General features: G+C 33.0%; 2 protein-coding genes across 3 annotated transcripts; both read left to right on the top strand.

Annotated features, from left to right (window-relative positions):
• Positions 1-722: 722 nt before the first annotated feature.
• LOC124448728 (TNF receptor-associated factor 6-B-like) lies at positions 723-7,777 on the top strand. Of its 2 annotated transcripts, XM_046999695.1 has the most exons (12): positions 723-775; positions 3,547-3,617; positions 3,861-3,900; positions 3,994-4,122; positions 4,289-4,456; positions 4,953-5,004; positions 5,210-5,308; positions 5,455-5,568; positions 6,060-6,158; positions 6,305-6,418; positions 7,167-7,230; positions 7,521-7,777. In XM_046999695.1, exons 5-12 carry the CDS (start codon positions 4,311-4,313, stop codon positions 7,541-7,543), a joined length of 711 nt encoding a protein of 236 aa, XP_046855651.1. In that variant the 5' UTR covers positions 723-775; positions 3,547-3,617; positions 3,861-3,900; positions 3,994-4,122; positions 4,289-4,310; the 3' UTR covers positions 7,544-7,777. The 2 variants fall into 2 exon arrangements, with proteins under 2 accessions (XP_046855651.1, XP_046855650.1); XM_046999694.1 differs by lacking the exons at positions 723-775; positions 3,547-3,617; positions 7,167-7,230; positions 7,521-7,777 and having other exon boundaries at positions 3,831-4,122; positions 6,305-6,691.
• A 4,151-nt stretch (positions 7,778-11,928) lies between these two features.
• LOC124448254 (TNF receptor-associated factor 3-like) lies at positions 11,929-18,302 on the top strand. Its single transcript, XM_046999251.1, is given in 7 exon segments — positions 11,929-11,975; positions 12,436-12,487; positions 12,689-12,787; positions 12,854-13,018; positions 15,414-15,966; positions 15,969-16,088; positions 17,928-18,302. Coding segments are annotated over 7 exon segments (1,281 nt in total). The 3' UTR covers positions 18,173-18,302.
• The last annotated feature ends 3,622 nt before the right edge of the window (positions 18,303-21,924 follow it).

Here is a 21,924-nt window from a genome sequence, read left to right as displayed (position 1 = left end):
CTAATCGCAGTGCGAGAGTCCTGTGATTGGAAGGGAAATAGAAAAACTTGAACAGTGTGGACTCCTTAAAGAAATCCTTCCAATCCTTAATGCTGAGAAAAAACCTCTTAATTAGTTGCTTGGCATTAGACTTGATTAGAAAATTAAGAATTAGAAATAAACTTTGATAGCAATTTTTTAAACTCGGTAAAACATTTTTTACGTTTAAATACAAAAGAGCTTTTGACACAGATAAGTTGCTCCATTAGAGTTAAAGGGAAATATTCATAGGATACTGATATTGATTGGAACCATCATTTTGTATTGACTCAAGCTGAAGATGATCATGTGATACCTTCTCATGCAAAAAAAGGATGTACTTACAGACTTTAATAAAACGATTTTATGTAATATAGTGTGGAAAAAAAATTTTTGTAACTGATAACGCTGTGAAATCTACGCTCGAACTGACTTGATATCGCGCGTTCTATCTCACGTGACTTCCTAGTGACGTAGAACAATGACGACATAGAGTTTGCTTAATTTCACGTTTATATGAATTTTGCATGGCTTCTTTGTTTTGCAACATTTAGGAAACAGTAAATATTTGAAATTGGATCACGTGCTATTTTATTCGGGACTTCCCCTTAAGCGTTAGGAATTTCCCCCAATTTTTTGTTCGTAGAAAAAAATCGATACCCAAAATTTCACTTCAGTAGCACTTTAAAGAGTCGAGCTTAACACGGCAACTTCAAGCTGTTTGCAACAACGGCTATTTGTACTCCTAAATATCTACGTAAGTATTCAAAATTTTTTAATAATAGTCATGTAACGTTTGCGTAAGCGACGGGATTTTAGTTGAGCGTTATTCCCTCACAACTCATGTTGTATGTTTACATCTAAACTACGTCACAGAAATTTTGTTTCTCCATGTATTGTCGCTATTTAATAGTCATGCTCGTGTTAATTTTTGGTTAATTTTTAACAACAATATAAAGTATGATTTGTAGTATAGTCTTTTTGTAGCCTATAGATATAAATCCGCCCCTGTCAGAAATATCAAACAATTAATTTAACTTTATCTAAACGTTGCATTCCCAAATATAAGTTGAAATTTTAAAGGTGAAGCGCGCATAAATATATTTCAGGTTTTAATACTTTCTTATTTTGATATTGCTTGCTCCCATTATAACATCACTCGAATGTGTTAATCGGTACGTAGTTTGGATGTAGTATTTTCCTTGATTTCAAAAATATGAAATGTGTTCTTTCAAAGAACACTTTTTCTTGTAATGTATAATTATGTAACATTTGTAGTCACATCAGATATAGTGATGAATTGAGTATGAAGAGTAGAAAATCTAATGATATACAATAAGTAAATTGCTAAACGGTACGAGAGTTTGTATTTATGCACTTCATTTACATGAATTAAGCAATCTCAACTGTTTTTGAGTAAAATTACCATAACGATCAACATGTCCTATGTGCCAATCCTCAATCCAAGACGAAGAAGTACTGAAATAGAGACCCTCAGAAATGTGGCGTTGACGTACGTATCACTGATATGTACATTACACTGGATAACGCATTCATGTATAAAATATAGTAAGGGACAGAACAACCGACAAATATATTTAATCCTAAGAAGTTTGTCTTCTTGGCTTCATAATGGCAGAAAATTGCGATGGTACAAAGTCGACCTTCATTGTTTTGAAACAAACTGGAGATTATATGATGCTGCTCCTTTATAAAAAATGTAGAAATATTACAAAATCCTACTACTGCTACCAAAATTTCATCTGTAATGACGTTTATGGAAGATTGCTACAAATTTACTTATTTAACAACACTTTGTTATTCACATCGCTAATATCATAATAATTTCAAATTACGTTTTTATTATATTAGTGAAGAAACAAAACAAATCGACATAGAAAAATAATCAGAAAGACATTTTGATGAACAATAGTAAGTTGAAAACGGTATCATCAAACTCTACGAGATGTACATCATCAAAATATGCGAATTAAAGTACCTCTGTTGTCATTAAGCGAAGCAAAGTTTTCAACCAGTTCCTTTGTGAACAACTTCAATATCGATGAATATGTTGAAGATATGAATACCTTTGTTCTTTCTTTGTTGTATCTTTCTAATTTAAGTATTCATCTTCAAAAAATGCTTAGCACGGTGAAATTGTCCTCGTCACCTTCAACTTTCAAATTTCAATACAACTTGCCATCTTATTTTTCAGTCGTTATAAAGCCAAGAAAAAAGACCTTTAGGGTTAAAACTCTCTGCCTGTTTTCCTCTACATGTGAGAAGAATTTTGCTTTAATCAGAAGTTTGTAAAAGGAATACAAATGCGAAAACTGTGATTTTGTAATACAAAAGTATAGTAAAGTGGGACCGATAGCCCCCATGAAGCCAGTAGCAAATGATCGATCTTCCGGCTTCAATTTTCGCAAAGAATGCGTTATCCAGTCTAATATACATATCACTGGTATGTATCTCAAACTTCCATACATCCTGAAGTGCTCATAGCAGATGTTAGGTCGCTGTCATGCCTCCCTAATGAAAGTGTCGTTTTAGTGTCGTTGAATACGATTTTATACTAACGTAAAGCGAGTGTATGGGTTGAACATAAGTACATCCCTGGTGGGAACATGTATATCGACATCACATATCGGCAAAAAAAACATACGTATAAAATTTGCGATTGCTTAACTTAAACAATTTATAGACAATGATCTTGTGAAGTATTTAGAAGTAGAACGGAAGTCAAGTAGCACTTGCTAGGAATCAGTAGAATTTTAAATCGCGCCTTGCACCGCTGCACAAGCAATCGTAATATATGCTTGTAGTTATAGTTAAGTAACTGTGAAGTTAAGATTTCTTTGTCAAAATGAACGTACATTTGATTAACTAAGGACATGTATAAAGTGTCATGTCGTTGGCATATAACTGTCTCCGATAATGTTATCAATCACGATTTTTTGAATCTTTGAATTGCAATCTTGAGCTGTTTTTAATTTGACTTTTTAAACCATTTCTTTTTATGTACATCAACCCTGATAAAAGGAAATGGTAGATAGGTGAGGTACTCAACAAATGCTTGATGGGCATAAATAAGAAAGCGTCCTTTGATAGTTAATCTTCGCAGTTGTATGAAACTTGTATAAGATCGAGTCACACCATTCGAAGTTTTCTGACTTAGGGAAGTATTTACATTTACAATACGAGTTAAGAAAATATTGGCTCGTAGATTTTATTGAAATTTCTGATCTGTTTGTATATTTGAACCAATGGGTTAACATACAACAGATCCACACAGCTGGTTTCAAATTCACGAGATGCACTCGTGTTTTATCGGATTTCATCACAATATGGTTCTTTCACTTTCATTATGTGTTATTGCCCAAGAAGTCGACTCATATTTCATAGTCTCCAGCCCTTTTGCATCATAATTTTGATGCGAAATAATCTTGCGTAGCACCCTTGGCATTTGTTTATTGTTTAGATAATGATAAATTTCTAAGGAAATGAAATGATTAATTTCAATTTTAGTTTGTGAATTTATATCCGCTATTCCTGGTGTCCATTTCTTTAGCAATTTAGTTGCATTGCGATGTGGTTTTGTAAGTATGGCGATGTTAAAATCTTGATTTACTTTACATAAATTGGACAATAGTTGGTCTTCATTTTCATTATTTTGATCAAAATTCCACTCTTTACATTCATGTCTTTGAATGTAAATTGAAACAGTCAATTATGGAAGTTTCGTATTTTCATTATTTAAATTAATACTTTTTATAAATAGTGAGTGCACAACCGACGATTCAACTTGCCTGCATATTATAAGCACTTAATTTTATTTTTAGAAGTATCATTCTCAGGACAATTGTGAATTAGGCTTCAAGGGTAAAATAGACGTTTCTTTGAGTATCGGCTATCGAAGTATTTGGATTTTGTTTTGTGTTTCATTTATGAAAGCTCATAATATTTTACTTTAAGAAATGAATTCGTTGCTCGGATGTTTTGATTACTTGACTGTTCGTTCCATCAATTAGGAGAGCCCCCGCTCTCTCTCTCCCAGAGTATGGCATTTGCTTTATGATTGTAGACATGTTTTAAATACTTTTGGTAAGAATTAATCTTGATACTATATCTTATTTCCATTCATTGATTTTCTCAAAATTTTTTTTTTATTTTCATGTCATTTTCATCAAGCAATTAGAGCAATTTTGTATCAGTTAGATAAATGCTAGTTAACTAGATGATAAGGGATTAATGGTTTATTTTAAACTAGATAAAATTGATTCTAGTCAACAATGGTAGGGACCAAGATTCGCGATGAAGATAGGAAAAATATCCACTCTAAGTATATATTTACTTACTGTGATGATCTTCTTGTCAATCCAATACAAACGTCTTGTGAACATTCATTTTGTCAATCTTGTATCGAGATTCTTCTTGGGTAAGGAAATTTTTGTCTAATCTTATGTTTGGAAGTAGTGTCTAGATAACATTGCAAATTAATAAAGTAAATGGTTTGAACCCGGGAGAACCCTTTTGACTCTGAAGATGACTACCGCTAAGGTTGTCGAAACGTCAGTCAACAACATCAAAAACAGTCCTTCTCAGGACTTTATTAACCTGGACGATCATCATTTACAAACATATTGCAAATTAAATTGGCCAATCAGGTGTACAGTAATAGATTATGTGTGCTTTCATTTGTCTCCTTGTGTCTTCATATAATCCAACTTTTTTTCATTATCTAGACATTATCTAGATCCCATTGTTGTGCCTACGTTAAAAATGTCGATCATTTTTTACTTCAATGATGCTTTTCAAATAAATCCCTATAAACCGATATTTTTGTAGCTCTATATTTGTTTTTCATGAAGTTGTTCAAGCAAAATTAATCCCCTAAAAATTGTAACAAGTTTTCATATTTGATCAATCTGCAGACGTCCTAATCCAAAATGTACTGAAGATGAAGAACATTTGAACAGAAACAATGTAAGTGAAATGTTTCAATGGAATAGGACAAAGTTTTGATAAAAACTGTTCCACATTGCTCTTATCAGTCGGCTTCAAGTTGTTTGAAAAGAAAAACTTCATTGAATTCATGAGCGCGATAGAAACCTATGCACGTTCAACATCCGTTTCGTTTACTAAAATACAGTTAAATTAAAAAAGTTTGGATTTCTATGAACTTATACAGATATTTCCAAATGATGACATAAAGCAGGAGTTGAATTGTATTGTTTTACATTGTCCCAATGAAAAGTGCAAATGGCTTGGCCCCTATCAAGAATTGAAGGTAAGTTGCGCTGAGAAATTTTCAAAAAAGTAATGTTTTCTATCTTTTCTATTTTTAGTGTCTTTTTCTAGTTAACGAGAATGTGTTTGTCATGTGCGTCTTCATTATAAATTTTACTGCTATTTAATTTCTTTTGGAACGTAAAGGGTCACATAGGAAGTACATGCAAATATGCCCCCGTGGTCTGTCCATATTGCAAAGACAGAATTCGAAGAAAGGATATTGAAGACCACCTGAACAAGTTTTGCCGCAAAATTCACGTGAGAATATTTAGACTAATTTATGAAAAGTTCAACCTCAACTATCGATCTGGCAACGTTATAGGAAGGTTAAAAATGAAGTGGGATAATAATAAACTTCCCTGTATGGTTTGCTTTTAGCATTAGTTAGTTACCTCGGGGATATCTTTTCTTTTTATTTTTTTAAAACAAAAAATGATAATTGTTGAGTATAGACATGATGTAATGGTACGTGTAAGATATGAAATTGTTAAAAGTTACTAACTTACAAGAAAAAAAGAAAAATATGTTAAAAATGATGGGGTTATAATTCTGCATCGTAATTCTACATTAAATAAACTTGCACTTGCAATTTTTTATTTGAAGACGAGTATCAGAGTTGAACAATATCAACATCTAGATATTCTGAACACCAATGTAGGTGCAAGTAACGGTATTGAATGATACAGTTGTATCGTTTACTAAAATACAGTTAAATTAAAAAAAGTTTGGATTTCTATGAACTTATACAGATATTTCCAAATGATGACATAAAGCAGGAGTTGAATTGTATTGTTTTACATTGTCCCAATGAAAAGTGCAAATGGCTTGGCCCCTATCAAGAATTGAAGGTAAATTGCGCTGAGAAATTTTCAAAAAAGTACTGTTTTCTATCTTTTCTATCTTTAGTGTCCTTTTCTAGTTAACGAGAATGTGTTTGTCATGTGCGTCTTCATTATAAATTTTACTGCTATTTAATTTCTTTTGGAACGTAAAGGGTCACATAGGAAGTACATGCAAATATGCCCCCATGGTCTGTGCATATTGCAAAGATAGAATTCGAAGAAAGGATATTGAAGACCACCTGAACAAGTTTTGCCGCAAAATTCACGTGAGAATATTTAGACTAATTTATGAAAAGTTCAACCTCAACTATCGATCTGGCAACGTTATAGGAAGGTTAAAAATGAAGTGGGATAATAATAAACTTCCCTGTATGGTTTGCTTTTAGCATTAGTTAGTTACCTCGGTGATATCTTTTCTTTTTATTTTTTTAAAACAAAAAATGATAATTGTTGAGTATAGACATGATGTAATGGTACGTGTAAGATATGAAATTGTTAAAAGTTACTAACTTACAAGAAAAAAAGAAAAATATGTTAAAAATGATGGGGTTATAATTCTGCATCGTAACTCTACATTAAATAAACTTGCACTTGCAATTTTTTATATGAAGACGAGTATCAGAGTTGAACAATATCAACATCTAGATATTCTGAACACCAATGTAGGTGCAAGTAACGGTATTGAAAGATACAGTTGTATTGTTTACTGATGTCATAAAGGTCGTATCACTCAGCACAATCGTCTGTTCAAAGAAATGCAATTTTTTGTCTTAATTTCGCAAGTTAAGCGATGTCACTAGATGATAAAGCTTTCAAAGAGGTTTGAAATAATCAGTTAAAAGCATGTTTATTTTGTTGATTTGGAAACAGACCTTATCCTTGAGACACGAAATTTTTCGTAAAATCCAACTGTAGTTAGAATATATTTGCTAATGAACAATGCTTATCGATGATAAATAATTTCCTAAATACTTTCCTTAAAAAATATTCCTTCTTTATCTTTGTCTTTCACAGACTTCAAAAGAAAAAGATGCTCCAGAACATATGAATGACAGGATGGAGAGCCTTGAGGGTCGAGGTAATAGCAATAGTGAACTGTGAATGCGCCCAGTTGTCCGTAGAAGTTTCCTTGATTGCGATAAATTTGCAATTTTGGAGAAACGAGGGAGAATTTAGCCACCATAGAACGGTTTTGCAAGTGTTTAGATTAGATTGACAAATCAGTTAATGGTCAAAAAAGGCCTTTTTAAATAGAATAAAGTACAAGCATCTAATACACATATGTTTTATAATTCCAAAATGATGATGTTAATGATGATGTTAATGATGAAGGAAATCGTGATTACTTTATTGATGCTTTTCATTTAGATTCCCAAAGATCCTCATTTTAGCAACCAAAGTCAGATATATAGATTGCTTCTCGATCACCATTGGGAAGTTCATCTTCATGCCATTGGAAAGTTTAACATATTGTCAGTATATTAAAGATGACCCACTGTTTATTAAGGTGATTGATGATTGAAAAGGTTGGAAATTGTTTTTTTTCCACACTTTGTGCTGTATGCATTGTCGTCAGTCGAACGTTAGTTGGCGGCATGGTGACAATATTCATATATTCTGTCATTGCATGGTTAATTTCTTTTGAAAATGATTTCACTTTAAAATGAAATCAGCCTGGCTTAACAGAATATGTGAAATATCCCCTTTTATATAATGTTCGATTGACGCCAGTGGCTGTATAGTGCATGGTATTTGAGGTGAAAAAATTGCGACTTTGTGAAGAGTAATTCTGTTTTTTAGTCCTGGGTCAAACGTCGAATTTACATGGACCAAACACATTTAAAACAAAGATAATAAGGAAGTTTGTCTCATTTTCTTTTGTTTTTGATGCGTTTGGTGCATGTAAAGTTTCACGTTTAAAACAGACTTAAGTAATTGAAATACTGAGTTCTGTGCGTGAGCTTGAAGTGGCTGTGTAAATGTACATTGTGGTGATTATAAGCTTGTGATGTTTCCAAATGGAAATTGATGTTTTTTCTTAAACTGCAATACATATGATGAGTGTGTGTGTGTTTGTATTAAATGCCTGCGAAGTTTGGTTAAATGATGTAGGTAGCTACGATATTTATCTTATTTTCTTGGTGTTTTCTTCATTATTCTTGTTTTATGAAAGTACTACTCAGGTAAACAGTGCTTGAAATTACCTATGGTATGTTTGTCGACTGTAACAGTGTGGCATCATTGCTGTTGTTAGGTGATGATGGTTTGTTCTTTGTACATAATTCACGTTTAAAATGCCTGCAAAGACATTTAGAGTGCATTATGGCATTATTCGATGATTAGAATGATTTCTCTTTATAGTGACAGATTTGTGGAGTAAGAAATTTTCTTGTTGAATAAGCAAGTATATATATCAAATTTTGTTAAGGCTTCAAAATGTTTTTAAGGATAGTTAAATTCAATACCATTCGGGTAAATTGATTAATGCTAGCAATTTTTTTCAACGAACGATATTTTTTGGGACTGCACCATTAAAGTAGTTATTTTTCTTCAATTTTAAAATATTCTTGTAACTTAATATATCCTTTTTGTTGAATATATCTTTTGTGTTGAATCAATAAAAGCATACCAAGTAATTCTGTTTGTATTTTTTTATTGATGAATATTTGAGTTACATGATACAATTAAATGAACATGAAATGATTTTGCTATGATCAAGGCCTTACCCAGACACTGTACAAATGATCCGTGATCTAAGCCATTCCACCAAACGCAAAAAGTTACTTTTCCATATTAGAAACAGTGAAGTAAAAATTCTGAACACAATTTTTCATGTAAGTTATATATGTTTGTCTATCAAAAGATAAATTGACTCTCAAAATGGAAAAATATTTAAATTTTTCACGAAAAGCTCATGTTTGACATTTGAGCATTGTATTTTTTTCAATAAAGCTTGAAAATATGAAGAATAATATGACCATTTTATATCACTAAATGGAATGTATAATTATCCATATAATTCTCTTCATAGCGGAGTGAAACTCACTGCCAACGCATTAAGGATAAACACTAATGGCAAATAGCCTTAGAAGCTCACATGTAATATATTCACAGGAAGACAATCTTTCAGAGTATGTTTAGTTTAAATTTTACGCACGTTTTTAAAAATCGACCGAAAATCAAGGCTAAAGTAAGAAAAACGACTCTGTTGCTTAAAAATTTGCAAAGAAATTCAAAGATGAAAAATTCTTATAAACTTATTGAACTTAACACCCAATTACAACATTTTCATACTCTAACTTTCCCCGGATAGGCTATGGCTCTGAAGACTTTACCACGAAGGCTGTATTATTCCCTAACATGACAGCCCACGCACACAACCTGTATATGAAAAGGTGGTCTAGAACGTACATAGCTTGCCACTATTTGCTAGCTCTTATCATAAATCTTCCCGAAGTTTGAATATGCATTATGCAAATATAAATCGTTTCTGTTTGGTTTATCTAATCTATTAACGACTGGGACAATGGAAGTTTTACGCTTTAATATTAACTAACATCTTAAGAAATGCTGCAATTTTAATTGTCTTATTATACCTTGCTTATGCTCAAGGAAAAACCTCAAAAAAGAAATTATTGGATGTTGATAAAGAGCTATTGTGTTATGCAAATTTAAAGATTATTTTCGAGTTGTTGCGTCAAATCACTTTAAATATCACTATTAGTTACGATCACCATTTGCATTTAACCGCAAAAGTGCCACGTGTTTTGAATCATAGTGCACGCCTTATTCTTATGAAGTATGAATAGCATAGATGGTGTGCTGTTACTCTCTTGGGAGTGAGAGAACAATGGAATTTTTGCCACCATCTGCATTATATATAAGGAAAAATGGAAAATGCTGTGATAAAATCATCCAACATGGCGGCCATGACGCAGATTGCACAAGAATAGAACATAAACAGCAAGAAGAGCAAATTCAACGCTAGGAGAGGCGCTGTGACATATTCTTGACGTGAAACCATTTTCATTAGATTTATCAAACAATGTTGAACGCCCTCGTCGTCTGGTGCCAACAATAACCAATGATGAAATATTCTTTTGTATCATACCACTAACATGGCTGTTTGCAAGTCAAGAATATTGTATATTACTCAGACTAGTTACCATAGGAGGATTTGAATTTTGAGAGGCATTTTTGATAGTTTTATAAAAGAGATCATGTATAAGGGACAAAAGGTAAATGTCTCATCGGTTTATATGGGAGCATGCACAAACAGAAAAGATGTGCATATGTGCTAGTTGTACACATTTTGTACAAATCGAAAACCACTGAAGCCAGTGGTAGATCTAAAAATCAGAAAAACATCTCAAATTGGCGAAGAAATTAATTAAGGTAAGGATAGTTTAATCAGTGTGTCTATGTTTCAAACACGAATTCGTGATAATTCTACACTCTATATGTCCACATACGCAGATAAAACTGCAACTTAGTAATTGTAAACCCTAAGCATGATATCACATGTCGAAACGTTTAAACTAAATAATGTTTACTTTATACGAAGTGTGTATTGTCTTGCATAAATTGATATTGTAAATATGTAGGGAACCCCCGAAAATTCCCTTCCACTAAATCATATAAAAACGTTCGCAACATAAAGCTATGTGCAAAAGTTAATGGACGCAGTAGAGTCAAAGCATGCACTTTTTGATGTATCAAAAATTTAGATGTGATTTGAGATGGTAAAGATATGAATGGTGAGCAAAAAATGATTTAAACAAGTGCGTATTGCAGCATGTGAAAGTAAGGATGCCTTCAGAACTTATCCTTTTGTTTTAATCTTATGAAAACGGGCTGCAGTCTTTAGTGGTGAAATATATTTTTACTAGAACGACTGCTCCTGAAAACTCTAGAGGTTTTTTAAGAGAAAATGCGTTTTGTTTATGAATTATGGTGTTTTCATCAATAGCAATCGAGTAATTCTGCTGATGTGCAAAATCTTAATATTATTTCCGCCTGGAGAATTCGTTTTCATAAACTAATACCTGTAGTTATAAACTTGTTGAGGTTTATTTTCACATTGGTAAAGGAAGAAGTCATTAAATTTGTTTTAATTTAGATGAAAATAAACGAGAAATGAGCAAAAATTTCTTTATGCTTTTTCAAATAGGGCAAGATTGATTAGTGTACCTGCTTTAATTTATATAGCGGATGTATACATTTTAGCGGGGATTTCCCAGCTTTGTACAAGTTTGACAGCCCGATATCGGTCTTAAACTTTCTGATGAAACACAAACGTGATTTTTTGTTTGTTGTTCCTGAAGGCTCAAACATAAAGACGTTGAAATGTTTCCGAACAAAGTTTTAATTATATATTAATTTATGCATTTTAATTATATATGTGTAATATGTTGCTCGTTATTTTACCTAACCGATCAATACAGTTTCAAAATAATAAAAAATTTAGTTTGGGACCTTGGAAAACAAGGTTGCGTCTACTAAATAGTGGTTACTGTTCAATAAAGATCCCTTAAATAGTATTTATATTATGAAATTTTCCGGACAATACCACATAATTGCTTAACAATGTGTAACCTCGTAAGGTTGAACTACAGTTTCTAGTGATGTTGATTGATAATGATTTATTTATAACTGCAGATTGAAGAGATTTGTAGTTATTCAAGATATAAAGATCCGTAATAAAAACCTACAAAAAATCGACACAAAATATATATGTACTTACTGTCACTTACTTCTTTTCAATCCAATGCAAACAATGTGTGGACATTTGTTTTGTAAATCTTGTATCGATATTGTTCTTGGGTAAGGAAATTTTTTTCTAAATGATAAGCAAGAGTTGTATTTTGTTAGAAACTGTTGCGTTCCTTGGAATAGGAACAACAACTTATTTAATTGTTGAAGTTAACTAAAAAACCTATTTAAATGATACATAAGAGTTCATTGAAACACAGGACATGAGACACGGGCGACGACATTGACAAACTCGTATAAGTAAACAATATTGCGTCACATATCTCTATGTGGAGCATTTATCCTGATGTGGTGGCACATATCCCTATGTAGTGTTACATATCCCTATGTGGTGTCATATATCTCTATGTAGTGTCACATATCCCTATGTAAGACATTTATCCTGATGTTGTGTCACATATCACTATGTGGAACATTTATCCTGATGTGGTGTCACATACCCCCATCGGTATCGCATAACCTGATTCATATTCATTGTATTTTCAAAGTTTTTTATTCATTCAATCCGTAGATCTCCAGATCCAAAATGCCCAGAAGATGAAGAAAAATTAATAAAAACTGACGTAAGTGAAAAAATATTCCAATAAAGTTTTGGCAAGAAATTTCATTTAGTACTTAAATTTCAATTTCATTGTTATTTTGCAAAGTTTTGCACAAAAACTTTACTGGGCTTTGTTTCTTTACTCACAAAACATATTTTATATATTTTAATATATTACTAATATATGTTTATGACTTGACGAATTTCTATGAAACCTATCTAGGTTTTCCCGGACAATTTTGCAAAGCGTGAGTTGAAAAGTATTCGTTTGTTTTGTCCCTCTGAACAGTGCAAATGGTTTGGTGCCTACGATGAATTGGAAGTGAGTTTGGACTGCGAAAATTATTATAAAAGTATCCCTTTGGTCCTCATAATGTTTTTTCTTCAGGGTCATTCTCAAGTTTGTGAGCATGCGCTCATCAGCTGTATACACAAACAATGTAACGTTCAGTTACCTCGCTCTCTTCTTGGTCAACATTTGAAGAATGATTGTAAATATCGAAATGTGAAATGTGAATATTGTGGTAAAGATGTCCCGTATGGTTCACTTAAGGTATTTGGAATAATTTAAAAGAACACAGTGAAATGTGATGAATAGCCTAACCAATGGCTCTAAGTAAATAGCAATAACCAAAGCAGAAAATTTCAACCTTATTTTTACAGAAATTAAGAACCAGCTTATTAATTAAGACATTTACTAAATATCTGGATTCAGGATACATGAAGTTCTGATACTCGAACATCATTCTCTCTAAGTAGATGGAGCCAACTCTCTTCAACACTTTGCAAAAAATTGAGCTGTTCACCAACACTTGATGGACAAACTTTTTTGTCCGCCGTTCTAGTTTTAGCCTATCAGATGGGTTAACCCTTCTTTACTATTGTTCAAGAAATTCAACATCTAAATGCTGTTGATTTGTATTGTCTTTTAACATATAGGACCACATAGATAATATATGTGAATATGCTCCTGTGGTTTGCGGATATTGCAATCAAAAGATACCAAGGAATGATATAGAAAAACACGAAAGTACGATTTGTGATGAAGTGCCTACTAAATGTGAATTTTAAGCCATTGGATGTAACCATGATAAAGTAAGTATGTTTAGACTTTCAATTTCATTTCGGCAACCACACAAAGTAGTTACGACAATCTTTAACTACAGGAAGCTACGAATATTTTTATTCAAATAATCGAAGCAAAATTTTGCGAGAAAAGCATAAAAATTGTATTGTTATGATTTATTAATAATACACAAAATTTTTAATACATTTTTGTTAAATGTCCAGTAATTAACAGCTAATCATTACATATATCCTGTGGAAAGTCAACTTTGCTTCAGGTATGCTGCATAAGATGACCAATAATCTGACGCAAGCCTTCAGCCTTTGTTGAAAGAGAACTTGCAAGCCTCATAGAGAATTTCAGAAGCTCTAGGTAGAGGCTGAAAAGTCGGATATACAACTTATAAGAAGAAAACAACAACCACAAGCAGCCCAAGCTTGGAGATTTTATCGTCGAGGTTGAGATTCAAGAAGTGACTGGAAGGAGATTTACAATATGTAAATTGCTGGATGTCAACGAGATCCGAAAGGAGCTGCTGCTTTGTCTCCTTTGTCAACTGAAATTCGTGAAGAAAAATTTTCTTGTGGCTTTTGCAAAGTTATTCAATTGCAACAACACCAGACTCCTCTCTGATGTGCTCACGTTCAAGCACTTGTTTAATAGAAAAAGGAGCAAGAATACTTCAAGTGTCTTCTGCAATTACAAAGCCGTTTGGGAAATTAAAAGAAGTCTTTCTTGAGCTTCAGTGTTTTGCGTTGTTTGCCTGAACTTTGCCCGTTTCATGAGCTAAATTTAAATTCAATTTCAGCACAACGAGTCTTATGGAAGAATAATCTTTGTTTGGTCAGTGATTAAACAAACGTGTCTAGACAGCCTGACAATGTTACGAACTCAGCATAATAGAGAGAGCAATCTGGACTTGGACATGGTGGTGAACACTTTTTAAAAAATTAGTTTTCCCTTTGTGTAGAATTGCTCTCTAAGCATCAACCAAAGAATGACTCCATGAAGTATTATCAGGAACGGATTAAGGGGAGGGCGTTATGGACGTTGGTCAGGGGCCCCACGTGTCAAAACCAGTACAAAAACTTCAAAATACAGACGAAACGTCGAGTGCTTTCATTACATGTCACAATGATGCATTATTACATAGTATGAATGGGACCAAATTTTATGTTTGTTAGTCATCGTAAGAAACGTTTGGCTCATCATTGTAAGAAAACCCTTGTAGAAAAACAACCTTTGTGTAAAACACTTCAGCTAAGCATTTTTAGTAAATACGACATGAGTTATTGCACATATTTTTTTCTTTATAAAAGAAAAAGGATTATTCTTTTTAATAGTTTTCGAGGACAAAATATGTCAGTTGGATCGGGGGTAGCTTTTGGACCACCTAGGGCCCCGTGAAAACTTGATCCGCCCTTGAGTGTTAGGTTACTCATTTCCCATCAATGTTTCCCGTAACACTCTTAAAATAACTACCACCATTATTATTCGTCACTGTAAGGTGGTTTATAGCTTTGTTATCCCAAAAAACAACAAAGTTTCTTATACTAGATTGTTATAGCATGCATGAGCATAATTGATTCAGCTATAAAGACATGCACATTATTATTTCCCAAGCAAACTATGTTCCACGAATTCTCAATCTGTGATTTATAATGAGATATTTAAATTTCATTATAAAAGATTTTCATTGGCAATTCAATTTTCAGGTACCAACTTTCGGTTGTGGTCACAATAACCAAAGTTTAGCATCCAATCGGACTCTTTAGTCCCTCTGCCTTGGAATTTATATCACAACCCTTAAAATATAAGAGTTTTTAACAGAACTATCTGTTTAAAAAAGGTAAATGCCACCATTTTTGCTTTTCTTTCACAGACTTTAAAACGAAAGGACATTCGTCAACATATGAATGGCAATGTAACTGATCATGTTGGCGCCTTGCTACGATATGTTATGGCATTTGTTACACAGTTAAGTAACTACGTACCACGTCCAGAGTTTACTACTGCTGTTCAAAACATGGCTGATCAAGTTACTGCTGTTCGTGCAAATCTCTCAGAAAAATTTGTGATGTTAGTGGGTAAACTTACAGGTCTTGAAAGGAGGATTGAGAGCATCGAGAGTCGTGGTGGTAACGATAGTAACCCTCAGGTGTCCTCAGAGATTTCCTTGTTGCGTGATAGGATCTCGACTCTCGAGCGGGAATCACGAGATAATTCCTCAACTATACTACGATTTTGTGAGAGCTTAGATCAAATTGACGAATCACTCGCGAGAAACACGGTGAAGATTACGTACCTTGAAGCGCAATGTGGCTCGCGCGCACTAGGATCAATTCAGCTTATACACAGCTACAATGGCACATTACTTTGGATAATAGATAACTTCAAGAAAAAGAGACAGGACGCCATTAATGGTATCAAAACATCCTTTACAGTGCACCATTCTACAGTTCTCAATATGGTTACAAGATGTGTGCTAAGATCTATATGAATGGTGATGGTTTTGGAAAAGGAACTCATTTATCTTTGTTCTTTGTTGTCATGAAAGGTAAAATCGTTTTTAGGTTTACTTTTAATTTTTAATGCTTTAAAATTGGCATGTGTATATGTTGCAAGCTTTGTGAGAACAATTTCTCAGCCTGATTCAATCAAGGTATAGATTTTGCTTTTTATCGCGTGAAATGTTAACTCATTTATTTGGATGATGCATTAAGTTCTTAAATTGATACTATGTTTGCAATCATCAAGAAATTTAACAAAGTCATTTCAATCAATTAATAATTTTAGCAATCAATGGAATTTATTGAAAGAATATTTTTTTATGTTAATATAGCTGCTTATTTATGAATGTCAGTTATTTTGTTATTATAACTGAAAACGGTGCCCAATTGCTTAAAGTCGAGATATAGTATAAAGTCAGGATAATGGCAGATTTTTTATACCTTTAATATTGTTATTGTGATCATTATCGTATAAATTGCCTCTGTTTGACTTACACAAATATTAGGGGAATCCCTGTGCATGGCAATAAGTATTCCCCTTGTAGCTCTGTGTGGAAAGAGCATAATGCATACATTTACCAGGAACTTGTGAGCTTAATGTTCCTGTTTTGCTTTTTATGCAAAGTTCTTTTATTTATAGAGGATATTTTGAGTTAAAAGGCTGCTTAATCATTGCGTCAGATATCGCTTTTTTCTGATTTAAGACATACACCTGCTAAGAATAACAAATTTTCCTTGAAATTGTTAAAACATATGTTCCTGTGATGTTTCTGTTTCACTTTTTAAATAAACTTGTCAACATGAATGTGTGGATGTCTTGTGACTTAAAGATTTAGGAAACAGAGAATGTAGTTAGATGTTACGGTTGTGATTTAGCAGTGGCGGATACCCTGTTAAGCAAAATAAATTACACCAGCTCATGCAATAACTAAATTTTTTTCTTTGTAAGTTCATAACCAGTGGCATTGTTATAAAGATAGCTTATTAAAAGATTAGCAGCTATAACTTATTTTGCCTAACCCTTGATTTGCTACTGCCTCAGTTTGAGTGCAACTTACTAAAGCTTGACTGGCGTTAGTCTCTCCATAGTATCAGACGACAATTCTACGTAAGAAATGTAAGAATTTTCCTTTGAGTTCTACTCTCGAGATATCAGTCTTTCAAAATCATCCTAATTATTTAAATACAAACTGCTTTTAAAACCAAAATCTACGTTGTGTATGAAATAACTGCCTTCTTGTGGGCGTACGAATAATTTTAAGCTGCATATGACCGTTAACAAGGTCTGTATCCACGCATGACATACACAAGCCGAATATTTTCCTTTCAATGAAATAAGCTATTGCAAAATGCTCTATCTGTGAGCTTGAAGATATTCAATGACTTTAAGGACTTTTTATATATATATGTGGGACAGGAGAGCAAAGTTTATAGATGCTAGGTGATGGCGTTTTGTTTATATTCAAAATATATTCAGAGCATATTGCGCACTAAAGAATATACATACGCACCAGCAAAGACACCAGCGAAAACGAATTGATTTAGAAAACGAATTGATTTTTGCACCAGCGAAAACGAATTGATTTAGAATGTGAATAAAGCCATCTTGAACGTATACAGTTTTGGTTTCCTGGGTAGAAAACCTTTGGGTATCAACTCTTGAAAATATGGAGCATGGAAGTATTAACATTTAATTTAGTAAGGAATATTTCTAAATGTTCGGAAATGGCGATGAATTTCAACCCATATTTTATATACTGAACAACATCGACAATTTTATGGTCACACAGCAGCAACAGATCTTGAGGTTTTGGCTGAATGCTATCTTTAAAAAGAGAATGCTATCTTTATTGAAAAGAAACATAACTAAATATTCTACTTCCTAGGTGATTACGATGCGCTACAAACATGGCCATTTAGAAAAAAGATCACAATGATGTTAATGGATCAAGGAAATGGTGATCACATGATTGATGCTTTTCATTCGGATCCCCAAAGTTCTTCATTTCAGCGACCAAAATCTGATATGAATATTGCTTCCGGATCACCTCTCTTTATGCCATTGGAAATGTTAAATAATCGACAATACATTAAAGATGATACATTATTCATTAAGCTCATTATTGACTGAAATGGTTACGATAGCTCAAAGAGTTTAGGTTTTTGATCATATTTAATCTTAATTCTTAGCTAGACCTCAATTTACATTCAATTAATTTTTTAAAATTTAAAATCCAACTTTTAACTTTTAGGTAGAATGATTTTTAATTTAATTGTTTAGAAATCAATTTCGTGTTTTTATTTGATTAAGATCAACGATAATCGGAATTTGAAGAACATTATATGTATAGACGGTATAAAATTATAGTGGGACAACCAGTTTTAGATCGTAAAGACCTGGCCAATAAGTAAGTTTATAATTAGAGAAAGTTTGTTGAATTCCACAGGCTAACTAAAAAATACTCACCAATTCATGTTGTGCAACTTCAATTTATTACATAATGTTGAGTTACGCTAGGAATATGTTTAGCTATTTCTTAATACTTTTTATCAGAATTGTTAAACTTTTATTTCATTTGATACTTTTTAACTTATTGATGTTAATAATAATTAAATAAACTTTCTTATCATAAACCATTGAACTAAATAGATGGAAGGTTACGTCAGTCAATATTTTGAAGCCTGTAGTTCCCAGTCTTTCCACGCATTTTTAAACACACGCCCGATAGACAAAAGCGTAAAATAACTTGTACAAACTACGAATACATAAAATCTTTTTTCGCTTAATTTGGCAAACAAAACTTTCACAAATGAGGCTTAACACCAAGTATACACAATTTTTTGACAAATACATTTTTGTAAAGGAGGCCATAGCCAACCATAACTAGAAGGTATTTTGTTTGGTATGTCTGCAGCGAATGTGTCAAAAACTAAAGCGCTTTTGTTCCAAAGTAGCACAAAAGTTTTGTAAATGTATTTCACCTAAAACAATCATTATTAATGTTTTTCCGTGGACGTAAATATTTATAGAAAGACACAATTTTATTTCAAACTTACATGAGAGTTGGTTTTAAAGATAAATTAGATAAGACATACAAATACTCGTTACATCTTCCCAAAAAAAAGGCTTCTGTAAATATGTGTACGTACAAATGATTCATGCAAAAACATGTATATTATTGAATACATCCAGTTGAATCCTTTAAAATAAACAAGCACTTGCTGCAATGTTTCAGAGAACTACCGAATAATGTCGCTCACCTACGATGGCTGGTGCCCACAATAGCATTAATAAAATATTTTTTTATATTTGACTACCAACATGGCTGCCATGACGTTACAAGGAATCCACCTAAAGTTGCCTCCCAACTTATCAGTTTGGCGCCATACCTGACTATGTGCCACGTCTGCTTATATGAACAATCAAAATTTACCTCTATAATGGAGACAAGGAAGAATGATATTATCACTTTATCAGCGAGTTGATTAAAGACATAATCCTTTTGACAGCAGAGCAAAGGATTAGTCAACTTAAATGACTTAATCAATACAGAATCCTAGACGCGTAGCTGGGATAATGAGCAATATTTCCTAACTCAAAAATTGCCATCTGAGTAAGAATCAGCACATTGAGTGTTGATTAAAAAGATTTTCGTCAATTCCTGAGTCTCAAGAAATTAAATTATTGTTCATACAATCAGATAGAGTAGAGATTCTAGAAAGTAAAACTATCTTGACGCAGTCTTTGAACAACTCACTATCAAAGTGTGAAGAGAAATAGATTTATCACTAATACATAAGCTATATACATCATGGATCAAAGTTAAGATTTAGATTTATATTACGAGCAAATGATGTATAATAGCGTGGGATTTTTAGATGAATGTGAAGGCATTATCATCATCTTTGTCTTTATTCTTTCACAGACTTTAGAAGGAGGAGAGATCAGATAACATATGAATGACAATCTAATTGATCATGTGAGCCTCTTGTTACGATATGTTATGACATTTGTTACACAGATAAGTAACTACGTACTACGTACACAGTTTACTACTAGGCTGTGTAATAAACTGTGGACGTGTTCAAAATAAGGCTGTTCAAGTTACTGCTGTTCGTGCTAATCTTTCAGAAAACTTTGTGATGTTAGTGGGTAAACTTACAGGTCTTGAAAGGAGAATTGAGAATCATGAGAATCGGGGTGGTAGCAATGATAATAACACTGAGGTTTCCATGATGCACGAGAGAATTGCTATCCTCGAGCGACAAGTGAGGGATAATTCCTCAACTATTCTACGATTTCGCGAGCGTTTTGATCAAATTGGTCAGTCACTGTCGAGAAACACGGTGAGAATTACGGATCTCGAAGCGCAACGTAGTGTGCGTACACAAGAGTCAAATAAAGCCATACACAGCTACAGTAGTGAAACTGTCGAGCCACATTGGAGACAACATTTCTACAAAGAACATCAAAGAGCGTCTGTCTAAGACTTTGAATTTACGGTCTTTCGTGATAACATCAGAAGAAAAATACCGTAATATGCTTGTTAGATTGATGACATGAACACCAAAGATATCTTTTACGAACACACAGCACGGATTTATTGTCACGATACATTGGCTATAAAAGCTGATGTACAAGGAAATGTTGCCCATAATTAGAAAGGTATATTTCAGTTTAGATTACTTTTTAAACATGTATTGCCCGTTGTACGGTTCCAACAGCGACTTCAAAAAAAAGGAGAATGATATTCATTTCTTTCGGTTCCCTCATCGAAAATCAGAAGCACAGCAAAAGAGAAGAAAACTATTGATTGATTTTTGCAAAAGGAGATCATTCGAGCCATTGGCGAACAGCAGAATTTGCTCACTCCATTTTGCAGAGGATGCGTACGAAACAGGGTGTACAAAAAAATTTCTTCATCAAATAAAGTACGAGGAATCATCTATCAATAGATCCTCATCAGACAGGGGCCAGTTTTCTTCAAGATGCCGACACACGTCTATCTTCAACACACTTTATTATTCAACACACGTCAAGCAATTTACTCCTCGAGTTTCCGTTTCGCCTAGCAAAGCCTCCTACTCATCGTATTCAAGCGCTTTTTCGTGGCAACAAAAACATTCGATTGCCTTTTTAGGTACATTAAGTACTCTACCATCTACAGTGGAAGTCTAGGCTTTTGGATAGTTAGGCTATTTGCGATTGAGAGATCTTTGTTTATAATCTTTTTATGGGGTATTTAAAAAAATGGCAAATTTTTTAGCATAAAATTTTTACAAAAATAGCTGTACAATAATATCCAATATTATAACTTTTCATAGATAGCATTAGGAAAATTTACATTGTTGGATCTTTATATTGTTATAAACAAACTATTTTCGTACGTAGATAGATCAATGGGAAACCTTTACTTTAACAGAAGCAGTAGTAGTACTGAAAGGGCTTTTCAGTGAACTATTACAAGTTTAAAAACTAGTTTAAAAATCTAAAAAGTTGTTATTAAAAATGAACAAATTTGTTTTATGGATATTGTTTTCAATACTATAGTTCCACAGATCTATAGCTCTAACTAAAAAGGATCGTTGACTTGTGGATGTTCTACAAAGTTGTTGTTTTATCTTGCCGGATGAGTGAAATCTTGTATTATATTGATGTGTTTGCTCACACATGTTTGTTGTCTTGGAACAAAAATAGGACGTTGCTTCACCGACTATATTTTTATAATTCATGACAGCGTTATTTAATACCAACTTATCAGATACTGAGAGCCATTTAAGGGATTTCAACGTTGGGGTTATATGTTCCAATTTCTTCTTATTGTCCATAATTCTAGGAGCAAAGTTCTGTACTTGCTGTAACTTAGCAACATTTCTCTTATT

The sequence above is a fragment of the Xenia sp. Carnegie-2017 genome, unplaced genomic scaffold, assembly GCF_021976095.1.
Source record: "Xenia sp. Carnegie-2017 unplaced genomic scaffold, XeniaSp_v1 HiC_scaffold_23, whole genome shotgun sequence".
In the NCBI taxonomy this organism is placed as follows: domain Eukaryota; kingdom Metazoa; phylum Cnidaria; class Anthozoa; order Malacalcyonacea; family Xeniidae; genus Xenia; species Xenia sp. Carnegie-2017.
Note: the sequence above shows the minus strand (reverse complement) of the source record. Positions and strands in the feature narration are given on the sequence as shown.

What these genes read in the sequence shown, in the direction of transcription:
- LOC124448728 (XM_046999694.1), top strand. Translation starts at nt 4,311, where the DNA reads ATGGTAGGGACCAAGATTCGCGATGAAGATAGGAAAAATATCCACTCT. An exon ending in GCCCCTATCAAGAATTGAAG is followed by an intron (nt 5,309 to 5,454) that starts GTAAGTTGCGCT and finishes TGGAACGTAAAG; the next exon opens with GGTCACATAGGAAGTACATG. An exon ending in GCCCCTATCAAGAATTGAAG is followed by an intron (nt 6,159 to 6,304) that starts GTAAATTGCGCT and finishes TGGAACGTAAAG; the next exon opens with GGTCACATAGGAAGTACATG.